Genomic DNA, 21,973 nt, shown 5'->3' with positions numbered 1-21,973 from the left:
GCCAATGGGCCAAATAGGCACAAAAAGCCAGGTGTGCTAACCTACATGACCTGTGCCAGCGCCTGTCTCATAGTTCCCATATGAAAGCTTTGCAAGTCATTGTTTGCTTTTAGGTCCACTGGTCAGCTAGGACCATGGCTCTGAGGATCAGGGACCTAGACACTTAAGATACTTTCTAAGTCAATAATGCCTCCCTTCGGAGATACAGCAGCTCTATGAAAGAGGTCCAGAAGACATTATTGCCTCCATCTGAGAGATGTGGAAACCGAGGCTCAGGGAGGGTAAGTAACATGCCTGAGGTCATGCAGCTAATAGCTAAGTATTTTATTTTTGGGGGTGTAATATAAATGCTATTGTGTTTTTTATTTCAAATTCCAGCTGGTAATTGATGATATATAAAAATTGATTGACATATGTATATTAACCTTTTATCCTGCAACCTTGCTATAATCACTTATTAGTTCTAGTAGTCTTTTTTATCAGTTCTTTCAGATGTTCTACAATGACACATGTCATTTGCAAATAAGGGTAGTTTTGTTTCTTTTTTTTTCAATCTGTATACCTTTTACTCCCTTTTTGTCTTATTGCATTTGCTAGTTCTTCCAGTATGAAGTTGAAAAGAGCTATTGAGAGGTGGCATCCTTGCCTTATTCCTGATCTTAGTGGGAAAGCTTCGAATTTCTCAACAAATATCATGTTAGCTGTAGCTTTTTTGTATTTTTTAAATATATGTTTATTGATTTCAGAGAGGAAGGGAGAGGGAGAGAGAGAAGAATCAATGATGAGAGAGAATCGTTGATTGACTGCCTCCTGCACGCCCTACACTGGGGATCAAACCCGCAAACCAGGCATGTGCCCTGACTGGAATTGAACTGTGACCTTCTGATTCATAGGTTGATGCTCAACCACTGAGACATGCTGGCCAGGCTTTTTTTTTTTTTTTTTTTTTTTTTTTTTTTTTTTATCAAGTTGAGGAAGTTCTATTCCTAGTTTATTGAGAGTTTTTATCATGAATCGGTGTTAGATTTTGTCAAGTGCCTTTTCTGCACCTACTGATATGATCACGTGATTTTCCTGTTTTAGTCTGCTGATATGATGGATAACACTATTTTATTTTTAAAAGAATAGTTTATTGACTTTTAGAAAGAAAGGAGGGGAAAAGAGAGAAACTTCAACGTGAGAGTGCAACATTGGTAGGCTGCTTCCAACATCAATTGGCTGCCTCCTACACACTCCGCACCAGGGATAGAACCCATAACGGGGCATGTGACCTGACCTGGAACAGAACCAACAACCATCTGGTGCACGAAATGACACCCAACCAACTGAGCCACACTGTCCAGGTCATTAGTGATTTTTGAATGAACTAGCCCTGCATACCTGGAATAAATCTCATATGGTTATCCTATCTAATAAAAGAGTAATATGCAAATTGACCATCACTCCAAGACACAAGATGGCCGCCCCCATGTGGTCAAAGATGACTGCCCCCATGTGGACACAAGATGGCGGCCACAAGATGGCCAGCAGGGGAGGGCAGTTGTGGGCAGTTAGGGGTGACCAGGCCGGCAGAGAAGGGCAGCTGGGGGTGACCAAGCTGGCAGAGGAGGGCAGTTGGGGGAGGCCCGGCCAGGAAGGGAGGGCAGTTGGGGGGGACCCAGGCCTGCAGGGAGGGCAGTTGGGGGGGCAGGCCTGCAGGGGAGGACAGTTGCGGGGAGACCCAGGTCTGCGGGGGAGGGCAGTTGGGGGGGACCAGGTCTGCAGGGAAGGGCAGTTGTGGGCAATCAGGCAAGCAGGGAAGGCAGTTAGGGATGACCAGGCCAGCAGAGGAGGGCAGTTGGGGGAGACCAGGCCAGCAGGGGAGGGCAGTTGCGGGGGGGGACAAGGCCTGCAGGAGAGGTCAGTTGGGGGGGCCAGACCTGCAGGGGAGGGCAGTTAGGGGTGACCAGGCCAGCAGAGGAGGGCAGTTAGGGGCAATCGGGCCAGCCGAGGAGCAGTTAGGTGTCAATCAGGCTGGCAGGGGAGTGGTTAGGGGGTGATCAGGCTGGCAGGCAGAAGTGGTTAGGGGCAATCAGGCAGAGGCAGGCAAGCAGTTGGGAGCCAGCAGTCCTGGATTGTGAGAGGGATGTCCAACTGCCAGTTTACAGTTTAAATGGGTGGTTGGACATCCCTCAAGAGGTCCCAGATTGGAGAGGGTGCAGGCTCAGCTGAGGCCCCCCCGCCCCATGCATGAATTTCATGCACCAGGCCTCTAGTGATATATAATTCTTTTTATACATTATTGGATTTGATTTGATAATGTTTTTGGTAAGGATTTCTGTATCTATATTCATGAGAGATATTGGTCTGTAGTTTTCTTCTTTTTTAAATTTTTATTTATTGATTTTTGAGAGAGAGAGAGAGAGAGAGGAAAGGAGAGAACATTGATTTGTTGTTCCATTTATTTATGCATTCATTGGTTACTTCTTGTATGTGCCCTAACCAGAGTTTGAACTGGCAACCTTGGTGTATCAGGACGATGCTCTAACCAACTGAGCTACCTTGGCAGAGCTATAGTTTTTTTGTAATTTCTTTTTCTGGTTTTGGTATTAGGGTAATGCTGGCCTCAAAGATTGAGTTAGAAAGTAGTCCCTCTACTTCCATCCTCTGAAAGAGATTGTAGAAAACTGGCATAATTTCTTTCTCACACGTTTGGTAGAATTCACCAGTGAACCCACCTGGGACTGGTGCTTTCTGTTTTGGAGGGTTATTACTTCCAAATAAGTAATTTTAAGTAATTTATATAATAAGTAATTTTAATAATAATTTGTATAAGAGATATAGGCCTGTTTAGACTGCCTATTTCTTCTTGTGTGAACTTGGCAAATTGCGTCTTTCAAGGAATTGGCCCATTTCATCTAGGTTATCAAATTTGTGGGCTTAAAGTTGTTCCATAGTATTCCTTATTTATCCTTTCAATGTTCATAGGATTGATAGTGATGTCCCTTCTTTCATTTCTGATCTCAGCAATTTATACCCTTTTTTACTTTAGCCTAGCTAGTTTTTAAATCTCAGAATTGTCCACACTGAACATTCACTAATTCATCAGTTACAATTCAGGTTTTCCTACCCTGACACTCGCTTCTGCAGCAGTTTCTGCTTGTGAATATTGGCTTTGGGAAGTCACTTTGGGAAGTTCCCTGTATTTGCTTGACTGTCTTTCCAATTTTAGGGGCAGCAGTTTCCCCTGAGTCTTTCCCTTTTGTGGATCCAAGAAGAGTTGTTGATTTTCAGTTTGTTCAGCTTTTTACTTGTTGTTAGAACAGACTGGTGACATTTAAAATCTTTACTTATGGAACCAGAAACCAAAAGTCCTACTGTATCAGTTTTTCCAGCTTTATTAAGATATAATTGATACATAACATTGTATAAGTTTACAGTGTACAATGTAATGATTTATATATGTATATATTACAAAATGGTTATCAGAATAAAGTTAGTTAGCACTTTCATCATGTGACACAATTGCCTTTTTTATGGTGAAAACATTTAAGATTTACTCTCTCAACAACTTTCAAGTATATAATACAGTGTTGTTAACTACAGTCACCATGCTGTACATTAGATCCCAGAACTTATTCATCTTGTAACTGGAAGTTTTTGCCCTTTGACTAACATCTCCCCATTTCCCATAACTCCCACCCCCTGATATCCATTATTCTAGTCTCTGTTTCTATGAGTTTGGCTTTTTTAGATTCCATATATAAGTGGGGTCAGACAGTACTTGTCTTTTTCGTCTGACTCATTTCACTTGACATAATGCCCTCAAGAAGGTTCATCCATGTTGTCACAAATGGGAAGTTTTCCTTCTTTTTATGGCTGAATAACATTCGTGTGTGTGTGTGTGTATGACATTTTCTTTATCCATTCATCTGTTGATGGACACTTAGGTTGTTTCCATGTCTTGGCTATTACATGGTAGTTCGTTTTTATTTTGGGGGGGAACCTCTATATTGTTTTCCATAGTGGCTGTAGCAATTCTGTATGGTTTTATTTCAATAACATTCTTGAAATGATAAAATAATAGAAATGGAGAAGAGATTAGTTGTTGCCAGGGGTTGAGGAGGGGTTGGGGGTGGGAGAGATGTAGTTATGGCTATAAAAGGACAACATGAGGGGTCCTTGTAGAGATGGAAAAATTCTCAGATTGTATTAATGTCAATCCCTGGGTTGTGATAGTGTACTATAGTTTTGCAAGCTGTTACCATTGGGAGAAATGGGGTAAAGAGTACATGAGACCTTTCTGTATTATTTCTTGCAAGTGCATGTAAATCTAGCTCAAAATAAAAAAATTAAATATATTTTTATTGATTTCAGAGAGAGGAAGGGAGAAGAAGAGCTAGATAGAAACTTAATGATGAGAAAGAATCATCCATTGGCTGCCTCTTGCATGCACCACCCTGGGGATTGAGACCACAACCCGGGCATGTGCCATGACTGGGAATCAAACCATGACCTCCTGGTTCATAAGCAGATGCTCAACCGCTGAGCCAACCCTCAAAATAAAAAATAAAAAATAATTAATTAAAAAAGAAAGATCTTTCTTTTCCTCTGTTTATCCCCTTCTCTTGGGCCCTTGTTTGGGCCAGTATTGAGGAGTAAAAGCTAAGTCGTCTTGAGGCCAGTAGTAATTCACCAGAGCAGTTAAATTCAGCAGTAAAGTAGATGACATATAGGAGGTGGCCTGAACATCTATATCCTTTCCTCATTCTACCGCAACTTAAATAGCATCAGCATTGGACCTGCCATGACACTTGAACCTCCTACCACTAATACCATTCTTTGGGACCCGCTTAGCAGACCTATGCTCTAACTGACTTGAGACAAGCAGCATGTTAATCTGTTGGTGTGATTATTACTCTCAGTTATTGTCAGCTGGCACACAGAAAGGCTCTGAGGTTCTGAGGAAATAGGACAGAGACTTTGGGAGTAAGTATGAGAGAGAGGTCAGTGTAGCAGTCCTCAATTTTTTAAAACATATATTTTTATTGATTTCAGAGAGGAAGTGGGGGGAGAGAGGGAGAGAGAGAGAGAGAGAGAGAGAATAATTGATCGGCTGCTTCTTGCACGCCCCACTGGGGACAGATCCCGCAACCCGGGCATGTGCCCTTGATAGGAATCGAACCTGGGACCCTTCAGTCTGCGGGCCGACACTCTATCCACTGAGCCAAACCAGCTAGGGCAGTCCTCAAATTTTTATTCCCAAGGATCATTTGAGAGTCTGTTGATTTGCAGTTATCAAAGAATGTGTGACACCTTCCTGGCTTGGGAGAGAGAGAGAGTGCCAAGATAAGCTTATTAGGTAGAACAAAAGCAAATGAAAAAGCTGTGTAGAGTATGATCTGTGTTTTTTTGTTTGGTTTGTTTGTTGTTGTTGTTTTTGTAAATAAAAAGAAGCAAAAAGTATTTATATGCATACAACTTTCTGTTTCCTGGAAGGAACCCAAGAAGTAAAGTATGGACTTATTGGGGATGAAGAGTAGAGAAGGGCTTTTATGTTTAGTCATTTTATAAGTTTGTGTGAGGTTAGGCTTTTTTCAACCCCGTTTTTCTTTCTTTTTGGAGGAGTTCTTGGAGGCCAGCTGCCCTGGCTACATGCCTTTACTTGTCCCACTGACCAGTCATTCAACTCAGGATGCCAGTGGCCTAAGAGGAAGGACTAGGAACTCCTACTCCAGGATGTTAAGTAATGAAGGAAATAAAAAATGACAGCAGGAGGCTGTTTGGGTAGGCCAGTGTGAATCACTGATTCCAGACCCTGGGGGTCACTTCCCTCTCAGCTGCCTGGACATGGAAGCCAGAACAGTTTTCTGCTTGTCATGGTGGTAAAAACCCCATTTACAGTATCAAGAAAATCTCCCTTCTTCAGTGAAGGTGGCATCCCTGACTAGGCCTTTGCTCTCTGGGTTGATGGTTGAGTGAAGAGGGGCATGGAGTCTATGGACAGTGCTACCTGTAGGGGAAGTGCAGCTTGGCAGGGCTTCTGACCCCGGGAGATGGCAGCTGTGGGGCCCCAGCTGCCTCACACCTCTAAGCTCTGGGCTAAGTGAAGGGTGAGTAATAAATATGTGTGATTTCTCTTTCCTGGTGATTTTCAGGTTGGAGATAATTATTTTGGCCATGACTGGAGGTAAGGGAAAAGAAAATTGGATTTCTCCTCCTTCCTGAGCACTGTTCCATTCTGAGGACCTTGAGGGCCAGGAAGCTGGGGGAGGGAGGGTGTGAAGGGAATCAGTTTTGGAGTTTTCACACAGTCAGGGGGAAAGGAAATGAATGCATCCAGCAAGAAACTGGCAAGGATCTTCCACATCTTTGCACCTTTGCTCTCAACATCATTGACCCCATCTGAGCTCCAGTTTCTACTCAGGAAAGGGAAAACCTTAAAGAAGGGCAAATCTAGCAGGCAGGAGGATGGATGATTGTGCATTGAGAAACATTTCAGAATGTCGATTTATAAACTCTTCTCATCTCTGTTCAGTCAGGCGGGTCCCCTAGGACCACACCTGGAGCCAAGTTTGTGTTATTGGATATATAGCCTGAGAGTAATAAAACTACATTCTAAACATTCTATATAAGACAGATTTCCTCCAAATCTGGTTGCTTTCCTCCACCACAAGCACAAGCACCAGCATGCAGTGAGGCAAGTGATGGTAACTTTCCTGCTGTTTCGTCCCTCCCCCAATCCAAGGTGTCCATGCAGGAGATGCTCAATGGTCTGAAGACTGCCTGGTGGAGGAGGAGGAGTGGGAGGAGGATTTGAAGGAACAAATCCTCAGGATGAGCACTACCATTAGCAAGTAAATACCTTTGTAAACATCATTATGTAAGCATTCCTCCCTTTCAACCTTCCAATCCCAGGGAGGCACCCTCTCCTCCCCCTCCCCAGCCCCCAACTTAGTATCTTATTGGCTTTCTCTTCCCCAAACCTACCTCCTCCTTCCTTAATGTTAATTTGCATCAGATTTGACCTGTTTACAAATGTTGGGGCTGGGAAAGGTCCCTGCCCCACTGAGTGTAATGTTTCCAGGTCCAGCTCCTTTAGAGATGGTTCTGGCTCTGTTGGTCTTTAATTCTTGAATCTCACTTGCCCCCAGACTCCCTAGGGTGTTGTGAGGGAAGATATTCTGAAGGCTCTCTGAGATGTCTGGATGAATGGCCCCATAGAAGCCATAACTCATCTTTCTAGGTTATCTTCCCAGGATTTGTGAGATGTCACTCCATTTGGGATGCTGTGATCAGCAGGGTCACATGGATTTATACACTAAACTGCTTTGTCTCTCCCATTCCTAACTCCTAAACCCACCGTTTCTTTGCCAGAATTTAGTGGGAATTGGTTCAGTGAGCCTCAGGAGGTAGATGGAGGGGAGAGGGGAAAAGGAAGGAGGGAGACCAAAGCCAAAAGGAAAGGGAGGAGAGACAGGGATTGAGAGGAACCTTTTGTAATGGCTTGCATCTGCTCTGGAGTTTCACCATTCTCCATTTCAGGCTCTAGTGATTACAGGGATTTTTTTCAAGAGCCATGTGTTTAAAAGTCTTGGCAAGGTTTTTGAGTCAGTTCTGAAGGTTTATTCGAATTTACCTTACATGTTTTATTTTTTAATTTAAAATTTATTTATTTATTTATTTATTTATTTATTTATTTATTTATTTATTTGAAAGAGAGAGAGAGAGGAAGGAAAGGAGAAAGAAACATTAGTTTTTGTTATTCCACTTATTTATGCATTCATTGGTTGATTCTTGTATGTGTCCTGACTGGGAAAGGGGAAATACTGAACTCTAAATCCTGGAGATCGCCAAGGCTCTAACTAACTGAGCTACCTGGCCAGGTTCTACCCTGCATGTTTTAGACTCACTGGAATCATCAATTAGAGTCAGGAAGATTGGACTCCCTTCTAAAGCAACAGAGGCATTTATTCAAGAAGTGGGGGTCACTTGCAATGTTTGCACTCTCCCTTTCATTGGGAGGGGCAGCTGTGCCCTGCAATCCTAAAAATCTGCCTTATTGTCCTGGCATCTAAGGAATGCCCAAGTTGCTTAGTAAAAGTCATCCCTATCCTGGAAGCCAAGCAATGAAATGTATGCCCTCTTGGCATTTATAAAAGGTAGACACTTTTCCCCAAAAGTCTGGTTGTGCATGAAGGAATCTACCTTCAATTTTAAGAAGTAAAAAAATCTATTCCTTAAATAAATGTTTTATAGCTCTATCTTCTTACCCAGCTCCCACCAGGCTATGTTAACATTATCTTCTATTGGTCTGTAATAATGAGTGGCCTTTGGGCACATGATAATTTTCAAGTCTATGCTATAACCAAAGATCCCACAGAATAGTAATCTCAAAGTCACTTTGACAAGGTATTCTATTCACTATCTGTGAATTACAAGGTATTGTGCCAGATATTATAGTAGGTAAAAGAAAAATGTAAGAAATGTGTCTTACCCTCTAGAAGCTTAAAGTCCAAGTTAAGGAGACATGATATTTGCATTTGAAACACCTTGAGAACAATAAAAGACAGTAAGTAATCAAATGTTAAATAACAATGGCATGATAACAGTAATTCCTATCAGTTAATGAGTAAGGGACAGGAAACATGCTTAAGGGCATTACATTTATTATCTCATTTAAATCCTCATAACAACCCTGTGGGGATAGGATCTATTAATATCTCAATTTTAGAGCCAAAGGAACTCAGATTTGCAAGGAGTAAATAATTTACTACTGCACAGTTGATAAGACAGATGGAGCTAAGGTTTTATTTCCAACTTTAAATTTTGAAAACACTTCAAAACTATAGGAAAGTTAAAAGAATAGTGCAGCCCTGATTGGTTAGCTCAGTTGGTTAGAGCATCATCCTGATATGCCAAGGTTTTGGTTTCAATCTCAGGTCAGGGGACATATAAGAATCAACCAATGAATGCATAAATAAGTGGAACAACACATCAATGCTTTTCTCTCACCTCTTTCCTCTCTCTAAAATCAATCAATAAAATTTTTTCAAAAAAGAAAGAATTGCCCTATCAGTGGATAGTGCGCCTGTGGACTGAAGGGTCCCAGTTACAATTCCAGTGAAGGATAGGTACCTCGGTTGCAGGCTAGATCCCTGGCTCTGGTTGGGGCGTGCATGGGAAGCAACTAATTGATGTGTCTCTCTCACACTGATGTATCTGTGTCTTTCCCTCTACCTTCCATTCTCTCTAAAAATCAATGGAAAAATATCCTCAGGTAAGGATTAAAAAGGAAAAGAAATAATAGTACAATGAAGATCCATATAGGCTTCATTTAGAGTCACCAAATGTTAACATTCTACCACATGTTCTCTCTCTCTCTCTCTCTCTCTCTCTCTCTCTCTCTCTCTCTCTCTCCTCTCTCTCTCTCTCTCTCATTTTTCTGACCTATTTGAGCAAAACTTGCAGACATCATTATACTTCACCTCTAAATACATCAGAATGTATTTCGCAGGAACAAAGACATTTTCCCACAAAATCCCAATGCAGTTATCACACCTCTTAAATTTATCCAGAGTCAGGATTTGAACTCAGCTCTGACTTCAGAACCTTGACCTCAAATGCTGTGGGAGTTCAGGAGAAGGAGTCATCAGTATAGTCTGGGAATTGAAGGCTGGATTTTCTGTGGACCTTCTACTGTAGATTATTCAGAGCAATGAAATAAAGGAGTAGGCCAAATAAGCACAAAGCATGCATAATCAAAAAACAAAATTCCATGTGTGTTCTATTTGGGTGGAATATTTGCCTTCCTAATTAGTTTCTTCTCTGGCCAATATTAAAATTGGTCTTTCCTGTCCTGTCCAGTGTGTCTCAGTCGACTGGAGCATTGTTGTGCATAGATGGTCATAGGTTTGATTCCCAGTAAGGGCATATGGAAGCCAACCATTCCCTGTTTTCTCTCACATAGATGATAGATCTCTCTCTCTCTCTCTGCCCCCTCACCCGCTCCCTTCCTCCCGCCTCCCCCCTCCCCCTCCCCCTCTCCCTCTCCTTTCCACTCTGTTTAAAATCAATTAAGCTCCTGGCTGTGAGGCCTGGGTTGGGTGGGGCCTGGCAGCTTGGGCTGCTCAGAGTGGAAATGAAGGGAGAGGGAGAGAGACATAGAAACATCAATGATGAGAGAGAATCTTTGATAGGCTGCCTCCTGCACATCCCCTAGTGTGGATCAAGCCTGCAACCCAGGCATGTGCCCTGACTTGGAATCAAACCGTGACCTCCTGGTTCATAGATTGATGCTCAACCACTGAACCACACCAGGTACATGTGAAGATTTCTTGGCCATGTAGAGTGGAAACCATTGATTGCCATGCCCTCATTTCTGCCTGTTCTGTGTTGGCAAGAGAAAGTGCCCAAATGAGCAAGATATTGCAGCAGAATGGTACTCCAGGAGTGAACGGAATAAGGGTTATTCATACTCCGGCTCATGCCAGCGGCTTACAGCAGGTTCCTCAGCTGGTGCCCGCTGGCCCTGGGGGAGGAGGTAAGGCTGTGCCTCCAAGCAAGTAAAACAAAAAGAGTTCACACATGGATGGAAACAGTGATGAGTATCGTCAATGCAGAGAGAGGAACAACATGGCCGTGAAAAACAGCCAGTTGAAAAGCAAGCAGAAAGCACAGGATACCTTGCAGAGAGTGAATCAGCTCAAAGAAGAGAATGAACAGTTGGAAGCAAAAATTAAATTGCTGACTAAGGAATTAAGTGTACTGAAAGATTTGTTTCTTGAGCATGCACATAACCTTGCAGACAACGTGCAATCTAAGTAGCACTGAAAATATGACAAATTTTGATAATGCAGGACAGTAGACTGCACCCCTTCCCAAATTTACAACTTGTGGCTTGAACATGAAAGGTGTTGACGACTTACACCACTCATATCAATGGCTGAACATTGTCTTGTTCCATTATCCAAAGATCAATTGAAGGTTGTTTTCTAGGATCAGCACTGAAGAGTTGATTAGCTAAAATTGTTAGCCATGTAATTCAAATTTCTGGTTTTAAATAATATTGGGATAAAGAAACAAAATTTTAAGGTATATGGTTAAAAAAAAGTCCCAGACCTGGATGTTCTTAATAAATCCCAACTTCCCAAGAAATGCGGGTTTTTTTGTTTTTTGATTTTTGTTTTTTAGGTTGACAAAAGGAATGAGGAATTGGCAGGTCCTGCAGAAGGTTCTGGATTTTAATGGAAATGGCTAATTGGATTAAGAAAAATTGAATGTTGTTTGTGATCATCTATTTGTGATTTTATTCTAAATTATGTATTAAAAATCCTTAGGGCTATAGAAACCAAATAATAATAATAATATAAAATCAATTAAAAATTGGTCTTTTTTAACCACCCTCTGGGGTAGGCACCCCAGAAGTTATTCTTTGATTAAAACATAATTGCAAAAAAACACACTAAATGGGTAAGCCACATATGAATAGAGAAATAACCATACATTATAGATAGAAATTTTAGCCACAGGTCAGGATTCAGTATCTACAATATAAACCTAGTCCTTGGTCTACTCATCCAACGAAATTCCAGAAAAGGTGTTTGTTGCCTATTGCTCACTAAAGAAGGAAAGCAGGCCCTCTGCTACAGACTGGCCAAGACACTCCCCCCCCCCCCCAGAAGGGGCCCCAACCTGGCTTTTTTCCTTTTTATTCAAGGAAGCAAGACTTAGGCCCTCGGATCAGGTCCAGTCCTGAGGTATTTAATGACTGCCCCCTACCCCCTGCCTTCCCTGGAGAAATCTTGACCTTTTTAAACCTTTGATTTCTCTCAGTAATTAAAAAGAGCCCCAAACCTGCATCTACATTTGCCTTGCTGTTCACATTCTCACTAGACACTTAAAAAAATCACAATGTTGCAAATCTCTGTGTCTCAGATGCTAGGGCAGGAACTGGGGCTGGGAAAGATGCCCTATTGGATCTTCCAGACAGCCAGCATCAGGTCACATTTTGTTCTCTCCTGTTCTTTCAATTTTCTGCAGACACAATGTGATCAACATTATCTCTGAATCCATGCAATATAAGTCATGTTATAACTGAGATCCACTGTGTATACATGATCATTGATGGGGACTTTCATCTCAAGGGAATTCAAATTTTGTTCACAGCTTTAAGGACATTCTTGGTGGTTTTTATTTTATTTTGTTTTATTTTATTTTTCCCTAAACTTGCTTAAGAAGTAAATAGTTTTCCTTGGGATTAAACAAAACAATTTAGATGGGTCAAAAATAGTGCTCAGATTGAGGTGGGAATGCTTGCAGCCTAGCTATTTAAATTCCCTTTCGGGCTTTCCCTCCCCCCACTCCTTTGTCCCTCCCCCCCCCCCCCCCCCCCCCCCCGCCAGCCTGCAGAATAAAAAATGCCTGAAAGGGACTAATTTACATTTGCTTCCCAAAGCTGTGGACTGTCCCTCTTTGCTGGGGTAGCAGTCTCCACAAACTCTTTTGGGCTTCTTCCCCTCCAAACTCCTCCTCACATTCGTTAGCCTGCAGGGATACAGAGATCCTAAGAAAGAGCATCTGGTATTTTGCACTGAGGATACTGTGGTCGCGGGAAGTTGGAGGCAGGGGGAAAAGGGGAGTTAACTGTTCTAACCATGTAAGGAACAAGCCCAGCCCTCTTTGGACCTAGTTCAGAAGACAGAGAGAGGCCTCGGAAAAGAAACTTCATTTGGCTGGTTGCTTCAGCCCACTGGTTTGGAGCTGCGTGCGTGTGAGCGCTGGGCGTTCAGAGCTCCTCCAGCAAGCCTGGCATCCCCATCGATTCTCCCGCAGTGCCGTTTCCTATAAAACCCAGCAGGCCAGGCTCCTGGCGGGCCGCCAGCTCCTTCGGAAGCACCATGGCTGGGTTCTATGGGTGTCTGAAGATTCCAGAGTAAGTGGCGGGTGAGTTGGAGCTGTGAGGGCTCCAACCAGACTCCTCGGAGTGGAGGGTGGCAGAGTGCGGGCAGTGGGTGCATTGGCCTCTACCTGTCCAAGCGGGGCGCTAGCCAGCAAGAGGGGCAGCTGGGAGCCACCCAAGGCTGGGTGGCAGGCATGGAGGGGATCCTGTCTTCGCACCCTCGGCTTAGAGGCGGGACGCTCCGGGAGGGCTCGTACAGGTGTGCATATGCGTGGGAAAGCGGCGGGGTGTGGGCTTCCAGAATTCAGTGGCCAAGGGAGCCTTGCAGGGCAGCTGGACGCCAGGCGGTTCCTGACTTTCAGGCTTTCTCCTTCCCGCCGCTGGCCCTACCTGGCTCACCTGTGTCCCAGCAAAAGAGGGACTGCGCTGGGCAGACGGGACAGGCGGGGCGTCTTCCCAAAGCTATTGCGGTTGTTGATTAATTTACTTTCCAAGGCAAAGCTGAGGCTCAGTGGCTGACATGGAAATACCCAGTTATTCCTGGGGTTTCCTTTCCTGTGCATCGTGTTGCCCTACCTCTTGGTGCAAGGGTACTTTGTGATACCTCTTTGATCTTCCCTGAGTTTGTAAGGAATGACTCAAGGGTCTGAGAAGGGAGAGCTGCACAGAGGAGGAAGATGTTTATATAACCAGATGGGTGGAAAAGAGACTGGGGCAAAGATATAGGTTCCTAGCACATGTCTCTTAAAGTATCCCACAAACCTGGATTTTACAAAGCTAATTTCATTGACCAGTAACACTATTAAAACAACGTTCTCAGCAATAATTCAGTTAAATGATGTGTTTCAGTTACACCGAAACACTTTGTTATTGCACCAGTCAGCATCCAGTGTGACTGAAAATAAAGATATAAAGGGGTGGGGGGCGCTGAGGGCAAGAAACGGGAGAGAGGAGAGCAAGGGGGAGAGGGGGATGAAAAGAGGAAGTAGAATTTGAATGAGTGGAGAAAATCACCTTAAATTTTTTGAGTTGTCTTAATTTTATAAGTGTGTTCCAAGCTATACAATGTGCAGTCTCCTTATTTGATGTGGTGTTAGGTCCTCTTCTCTGAGCTTTTTCCAGGGCTCCAGGAGGTAGTGGAAGAGGAAGACCTGAAGGGAAATCCTACTGCTCAGATATTCATTGCTCCCCATGCAAGCCCAAAGGGGGGTTCCTAGAATCGCAATGTAGCCAAATCAGGAGGGTTGCACCCTTTCAAGGAAACCCAATAGGCCTTGAAAGTTGAATTTGGGTGGAAACACAGGATAGGGTCACAGTTTCCTCTCCAGATCACAATTGTATTCTAAACATTATATATAGATATTATATTATTATATGAGTTGGAGATGTTTGACCAGTGGTGGAAATGGGTACCCTCCCCTTAACCACAGAGCATATGTTCTAAGACCCCAGTGAATGCCTGAAACTTAGCATAGTACTGAACCCTATATACCCTACGTTTTTCCCTTTGCATACATACCTATGATAAAGTTTAATTTATGATGGGCACAGTAAGAGATTAACAACAAAAAATAAAATAGAACAACTGCAACAATATACTGTATTAAAAGTAATGTGTTGTTTGGGGACCATTATTAATTAAAATATGGGTTATTTGAACACAACCATGACAGTCAATCTGATAACCAAGGTGGATGAGTGACTAATGGGCAGATTGTGTATGCAGCATGGATATACCGGACAAAAGGATGATCCCAGGTAGGACAAAGCAGAACAGCACAAGATTTTATTATGGTACTGAGAATGGCGAGCAATTTAAAACTTACAAATTGTTTATTTCTAGAATTTTCCATTTAATATTTTCAGACCACAGTTGATTGAGGGTAAGTAAAACTACAAAAAGCAAAACCACAGGCCCTGGCTGGGTGGCTCAGTTGGTTGGAGCATCGTCCTGTACACCAAAAATTTGCAGGCTCAAATCCTGGTCTGGGCACATACCTACATTTAGGGTTCAATGCCAAGTCGGGGTGCGTATGGAAAGCAACTGATTGATTTTTCTCTCTCACATCAATGTTTCTCTCTCTCTCTCTCTCTCTCTCTCTCTCTCTCTCTCTCTCTATCAATAAACATATCCTTGGGTGAGAAAAAAGAAAAGCAAAACCATGGATAAGGAGGTACTAATAACATTTGTGGTATTCAGAGCCACACAAATCCTTGTAGGCCTTGACTCCATTCTACTAGCCTCATTGGTACCTTGCTCTAATCAAGTGAGTTGTTAGGGTACCAGTTTTGGTGTTTAACTTCTAAACTGATTATTGTAGATACAGCTCTTGCTTAAGATAACTAGCAATTAAGTTCTACTATTTTCATAGATATAGAAAGACTGCAGGTGACAGGAGAATTATCCTGGGTTCAGTGAATAGACATTATTAGAAGGGAAAAATAGTAGTATTCTTGAATTATGTGATACTATTTTGTGCAAGTATGTGAGGAGATGAAGGAAAAGCAAAATAACTTTCTTAACCAGACAAGATCCTGTAATGGTGGGATGGGTGAAAATGTCTTCATTTTAAGGGTGGTGAAACTGGACCTCAAAGATGTTAAGTGATTCTCTGTAGGTCACACAGTCAATGATAATTCCAAGATTAGAATCTCAAGTACCCTGCCTTCCAGTGTAGAGCCGTACAACCTGTGATAAAGGAAAGATCATCCTCTGAGCAAAGGACCAAGAGCCTGCATCGTAGAATACTGTGGTTGGGACTGCTGCAGACGTGGATTCAGCTCAAGACAAGATAGTGAGCTAGGGCAACTTTGCTTTTGGCTACCTCAAAATCTCCTGTTATAACTCTTTCCCATTTCAGCACTCTTTCCACTCCAGGTGTTCTGGGCCTGCACCTGACCCTTCTTTCCAAGCCTGTCTTCTCAAGCCTCTGGCATCTTAAGCTATGGACTTCCCCTAGGCCAGTGGTCTGCAAACCGTGGCTCTCGAGCCACATGTGGCTCGCGAGCCACGGTTTGCCGCTCTGTTGACTAATGAGTTTGCCGACCACTGACCTAGATTCTTGATTCCAATAATTACAGGCTGTTGTTGTTTCTTGTGATTAAGCCCCTATCCCAGTGGTCGGCAAACTCTTTCGTCAACAGAGCCGCAGTTTGCCGACCACTGCCCTAGGCTAACACATTGCCATCCTGTGGTCCTATCACTGGCCTGTGATGATAGGTTAGAGGGCATGGACGGATTACTCCTGAAAATGTGCGTTTCAATAGGACCTGAATGCTTTTGTGTCACTCTGATGCTTAGTGGCCATCTGCGGGAGCTTGCTAGGTTGGTGGGCCCTTCACATCATGCAATCAGTTTTTCCCACTCTAAGAACAGGATTCAGGAAGCTGAGGCTGAGCACTTCTGCAACAGGCACCTGACACCTTACCAGGGAAGAACTAATGATGAGCCAGCCTGAACCCCTCGGCTGCAAATCTTCCCTGATGCACCCCCTCTCCCCCCAAAAAAAATCCTTGTGGCCTGCTAGTTGAGATTAGAGGCCAGTTACTGACTTTTTATGAGTTACAGTTGCTGGTGCTCAAGGGGCCCATGCATTCTTTCTTGGCCCTGGTAACCCCTAGTTCCCATATGCTGGAGGATCTCCAACCCTGCAGGTCCCTCCAGTAGCTGACAGTCTCACCACCTTATCTGCAACCTGTTCTCCTGAACCTGAGACCTACCTGTACCCAGGGAGCAATGATGAACATGAAGCCTGACCACATGTGAGCTTGCAGTTATGGAAGGCAAATATAGGCTAGCAGAAAGCACCAGAAATATGTAGCTGCATCTACTCAACCTACTAGCTCAGACCCAACTTACACTCCTCACTGTAATTAAGAGCATTTAATGTGGTCATTAGAGATCCCTATTGCACTTTGCTTCCTTTTCTTCTTCTCATCTTCCATGTCCCCCGCCCCTCCTTTTAGTTTTAGAAGAAAGGCTGTTAACTCCAGTTCCCTGGCCAGGGGCCCAGACTGGTTATTGCATTTTGCTAACCTGCACTCACCCTGTGGCATCTGTTCGAAGTACTTTCCCTTTCATTAGAACACACAGGAGAGCGGATGGAGTGGCAGGTGTACCCAGGTCCCCAGCCTCACCTTTTGCACGGGGTGGGGTAGGGTAGGAGTTTGGGAAGGCCCACCATTGGGAAAGCTCTTGAATAAACTATTTGCTGTATTTACCAGTTTACCAAAAGTTTGTCTCTTTTGACTATAACATAGTTAAAATTCTTAACTCTGTAAAAATTCATTTAGGGGGAGTGGTTTTAAGATCTTTTGGAGATTTCTCTGAAGATGTAGTTGACAGGTTTCATTTGAAAAAGTGTGCCTTATGTTTAGTTTTCTTGGGAATATATTAAAATGTGGAAAGGTATATGATTTCATCAGCAACCAAAATTTCAGCATTTTATATGGGAATGTTTCCACTAGTTTCTCTTGAATCCTTTAAAAGCTCTTTTTCTGTTGGATCAACTTTAGCAGTTTTGGGATTCTTTCCCCAATTTCTGAAGTAGCATAATTTTTGTTGTTGGTTATTTCTAGAAATTAGTAGCCGAAATGTAGTATGCGATTTGGTTGCTCCTGTCGTTTACTAATTTATTTTCTACGTTAACATTCAATAAACCAATTCATTTTTTTAAAAATATATTTTATTGATTTTTTACAGAGAGGAAGAGAGAGGGATAGAGAGTTAGAAACATCGATGAGAGAGAAACATCGATCAGCTGCCTCCTGCACATCCCCTACTGGGGATGTGCCCACAACCAAGGTACGTGCCCTTGACCGGAATCGAACCTGGGACCCTTCAGTCCGCAGGCCGATGCTCTATCCACTGAGCCAAACCGGTTTCGGCAAACCAATTCATTTTTATCCTTCACAATTTCATAGTTATAGTTAATGGATAGGAAATTTGGGCAGCTAATTGTACACTACATTAGAGTAATCCTCATTAGCATCTTCACTCTCATTTTGCTGCTTTAAATTTTATTTAATTTATTTTTTTACAGAGAGGAAAGGAGAGAGCGAGACATCAATTTGTTGTTCTACTTATTAATGCACTCATTATTTGATTCTTGTATGTACCCTGACCTGAGATCACACCTGTAAACTTGGCATGTCGGGATAACACTAACCAACTGAGCTACATTCTGCTGCTTTATTTTATTTATTTACTTATTTTTTTCATTTGCTTTTAAAGATGTTATCTTTATTGTTGAGAGTATTATAAATATCCCCCACTTTTCCCCATTGCCCCCCTCCATCTGGTTCCAACCCCCACCAGGGAAGAACTGATGATGGGAAAAAGACACACTATTATCTGTGTCCAGAAGCTATGCATATATGCATATACATTCTTTGGTTAATCTTGCTTTATTTTTTAAATTATTTTTTGACTGCGAAACTATATATTTTTTTACTTTTAAAAATATATTTTTTATTGATTTCAGAGAGGAAGAAAGAGAGATAGAAACATCAATGATGAGAGAAAATCATTGATTAGCTGCCTCCTGCACACCCTCTACTGGGGATTGAGCCCACAACCTGGGCATGTGCCCTTGACTGGAATTGAAACTGTGATCCTTCAGTCCGCAGACCAACGCTCTATCCACTGAGCCAAACCAGCTAGGGCGAAACTATCATTTTTTAAAAAGTTGATTTTAGAGAGAGGAAGGGAGAGAGAGAAACACCAGTCGAACCCGCAACCTGAGTATGTGCCCTGATGGAATTGAAACCATTGCCTTTGGGTGTAGGGGATGACACTCCAACCGAGTCACGCTGGCCAGGTTTCATTCTGTTGCTTTAAATGGTTTTTACTCTTTCATGAAATCTTCAATAGCTATTAAAACCACCCATTTAATGCAAATTGCTGTAAACTATGATTCACTGGAAGAAATGAAGACCAAGTTTAGGCAGTGAAAAGATTTGCTGTTTTATTACTTCAAATACATAAGCTAACCTTAACCCAGAAGTTTTCAGCAGGGGTGTGGGACTTTTGGCAATGTCTGCAGACATTTTGACAGAGCACAAAACTAGATGGAAAGTGTGCTACTGACATCTAGTGGGCAGAGGCCAGGGATGCTGCTCAACATGTAGGCTCTTCTTACAATGCACAGGAAGAGCCCTCTGTAACAAAAAATTGTCCAGCCCCATATGCCAATTGTGTCAAGACTGAGAAACTCTGCCTTAAACTAAGAACACTTTACCAAAGTAGAAGTCGGAGGAGGACCACCAGTGTTTTGATCAGCACTATTCAATAGAAGTTTGTGGTGATGGAAGTTTCTGTGGTTTTCTCTATCTGTGCTGTTCAATACAAGAGTCACTTAGCCATGTGTGGCTATTGAATACTTGCAGTGTGACTAGTGTGACTGAGGAGCTGGCTTAAAATTTTTTATTTTATCACTTGAGGATATGTTTCTTTATTTTAGAGAAGGAGGGAGGAAGAAAGTACAAAATTACTTTACCAGTTTTTAGTAGCAATCTTTTCTGAAATAACAGTGCCTATACTTGTTACTTTTTAATAAATCTATATCTAGACTTTCCCATATTTGTATCTCTTCTTTATCTTCTCTTTTTTTCCATTCCTCATTTTGAACATCTCTCTTATGTGCTATAGTAAATAACTGAACTATGTTGTTATAATTTGTTGTGTTTGTAACAAGGAATACAGTTTCAAATGTTCAGGTTAGATGAGTAAAATAGTTTATGTTTCTACTATCAAAGAAATTCAAGGAAGCTGTTTTAACAATATTTATACTTAAATAGCCACATGTGCCTAGTGGCTTCCATATTGAACTCAACTTTAGAGGCACTGCAGACTAGTGAAACATGGTTCTAGGATCAGACAGTCTTAAGTTTGTGTCTATAGTCTATCAATTCCTAACTTTATGGTCTTGAGTATGTCCTATAAGCCTTCTAAACCTCAGTTTTCTCATCTATAAAATGGGAGTAATAATGGGACCTATTCCTCAGAGGATTATGAATATCCAATGAAATGTTGCATTAGAAATAAAGCATGTAGCAAAGTGGCCAGCACAGTAAGCATTTAAAAGATGGTAGTAATAGCCGAAACCGGTTTGGCTCAGTGGAAAGAGCGTCGGCCTGAGGACTGAAGGGTCCCGGGTTCGATTCCGGTCAAGGGCATGTACCTTGGTTGCGGGCACATCTCCAGTGGGAGGTGTGCAGGAGGCAGCTGATCGATGTTTCTCTCTCATCGATGTTTCTAGCTCTCTATCCCTCTCCCTTCCTCTCTGTAAAATATCAATAAAATATATATTTTTAAAAAAATAAAATAAATAAAAGATGGTAGTAATAATTGCCAGAGATTTGTGATTAGTATAGTAATTGTCATCATGTAAATCAGTCTTCAGTAGGGCTTACAAAGGAGATCTCCCATGGGATATTTAAAGGCCACTTCAGAGGTAGAACACTAACTCTCAGCCCTCATAGTGTTACCATAGGCATGTCCCCATGCCTCTTCGGGCCTTGGTTTTCTCATCTGTAAAATAGGAGTAATAATAAAAATAATAATAAGAATATTGCCACTTTCCTAAATGTCTACATCACAGAATTGTTGGGAGAATCAAATGGCTGCAGAGGAGCTTTGAAGAGGCCAAAGCTCTCTGTAAGTGTAAGGTTTATGTTACAAGTTGGCACACAAGAGTGCATTTTGCATTTATTTAGATTCAGTGCAAAAGTTCTGTCTTAATTGAATTGTCTTAAATTCAAAATAAGAGTGCCTGAATTGGGAGGTTGTATTAGAGAGCAGCAGGAAGCCAAGAGCTCTTCAATGTCAGGTCCACCTCTGTTCATCATCCAGCCAGTAGTGTTACAGGAGAGCCTAGGCACCACTTTAAAGATGCGTGGAAGCTTGGCATTTGGGGTTGGGAAACCAGAGCAGTGTATGGACCAGCCTGGTTCCCAGGCTACTAATGGAGCAAGGCATTTAGCCCACTGGGAGAGAAGAGGGCCCCTCCCAGGAGCTTATAGTGTGCTATCAAAGGTTATACTGCCCAAGGGCTCAGCCACTCAGCATAGTGTTTGGCCTGAGAGATACACATGTACACACCCTGAAAATATTTGACACCATGTAATGGAAAGAGCATGGGGCTTTGGAGTCAGACATAGGTTTGAATCCTCACAATGCTACTTACTAGCTGTGTGGCCGTGGGCAAATGCCTTCATCTTTCTGAGCCTTTGTTGTCTCATCTGTTAAATGGAGATAATGATTCCTACCTCAGAGGGTTGTCACAAGGATTAAGTCAAGTAACTGACAAGGACATAGACTGCTAAACGTGAGTTCCTTGCCACCAAATGCTGATAAACAAAGAGCAACTTTTAACCAATTAATTAGTCATAATCCCATTTCTGTTTCTCTGGGATGGAAAAAGTAAATGAAAGTTTCTGCTGATGGTATGGGAAAACCATATACTAGTAATTCTTTCTTGAGAAGAGAAAAGGGGGAAAGGGGTTCTCGTTGCTGTGCCACTATCATGTCTAGAAGAGCAGTCTGAACTATTTATGGATAGACTAGGTTGGAAGATAAAGCACAGGGTTCTGAGTTAGTCACAAATACAGCAATTTTTTTAAAGTATATTTTCATTGATTTCAGAGAGGAAGGGAGAGGGGATGGCTGGGGAGAGAATGGATAACTGGAGGAAGTCTCATCCCCTACTTTTGAGAAAGCTATGAAGAGCAAGGAACATAGTACATTAACACCAGAGGAGAGTAGTAATGGTAATAGCTAACATGTATTGAGTGCTTCCTATGTGTTATACTGTATGCCAATAGCTTTATATAAGTTAGTTCACAAAATTGTGAGAGTAGGGCCCTTCTCTTTTTTGAGCACTATTCTGATCTCTTAGCGCAGTGGTTGGCAAACTGCGGCTCGCGAGCCACATGCGGCTCGTGAGCCGCGGTTTGCCGCTCTGTTGACTAATGAGTTTGCCGACCACTGTCTTAGCACATAGCAGGTACTCCACAAATAGCTATTAAGTGAATGAATCTTCACAGTTAGCCTATGTTGGAGGTACTACCCTTAGCCCCACTTAATAGATAAGG

General features: G+C 42.4%; 1 protein-coding gene and 1 pseudogene across 4 annotated transcripts in view; both read left to right on the top strand.

Moving 5' to 3' along the window:
* Positions 1 to 10,395: 10,395 nt before the first annotated feature.
* LOC308240016 (CCAAT/enhancer-binding protein gamma-like) lies at positions 10,396 to 10,846 on the top strand (annotated as a pseudogene). The gene has a single exon. The product of its transcript is annotated as a CCAAT/enhancer-binding protein gamma-like (transcript).
* A 2,009-nt stretch (positions 10,847 to 12,855) lies between these two features.
* KIAA1210 overlaps positions 12,856 to 21,973 on the top strand; it is a 78,290-nt gene continuing 69,172 nt past the window's right edge. For all 3 annotated transcript variants that reach the window (XM_080652109.1, XM_080652110.1, XM_080652108.1), the window contains exon 1: positions 12,856 to 12,913. In XM_080652109.1, the coding sequence (XP_080508235.1) occupies positions 12,879 to 12,913 (35 nt within the window). In that variant the 5' untranslated portion in view covers positions 12,856 to 12,878. The remainder of the gene's footprint in view (positions 12,914 to 21,973) is intronic.

Source organism: Plecotus auritus (assembly GCF_963455305.1).
Source record: "Plecotus auritus genome assembly, chromosome: X".
Taxonomy (NCBI): domain Eukaryota; kingdom Metazoa; phylum Chordata; class Mammalia; order Chiroptera; family Vespertilionidae; genus Plecotus; species Plecotus auritus.
This window is presented reverse-complemented; position numbering and strand designations above follow the sequence as displayed.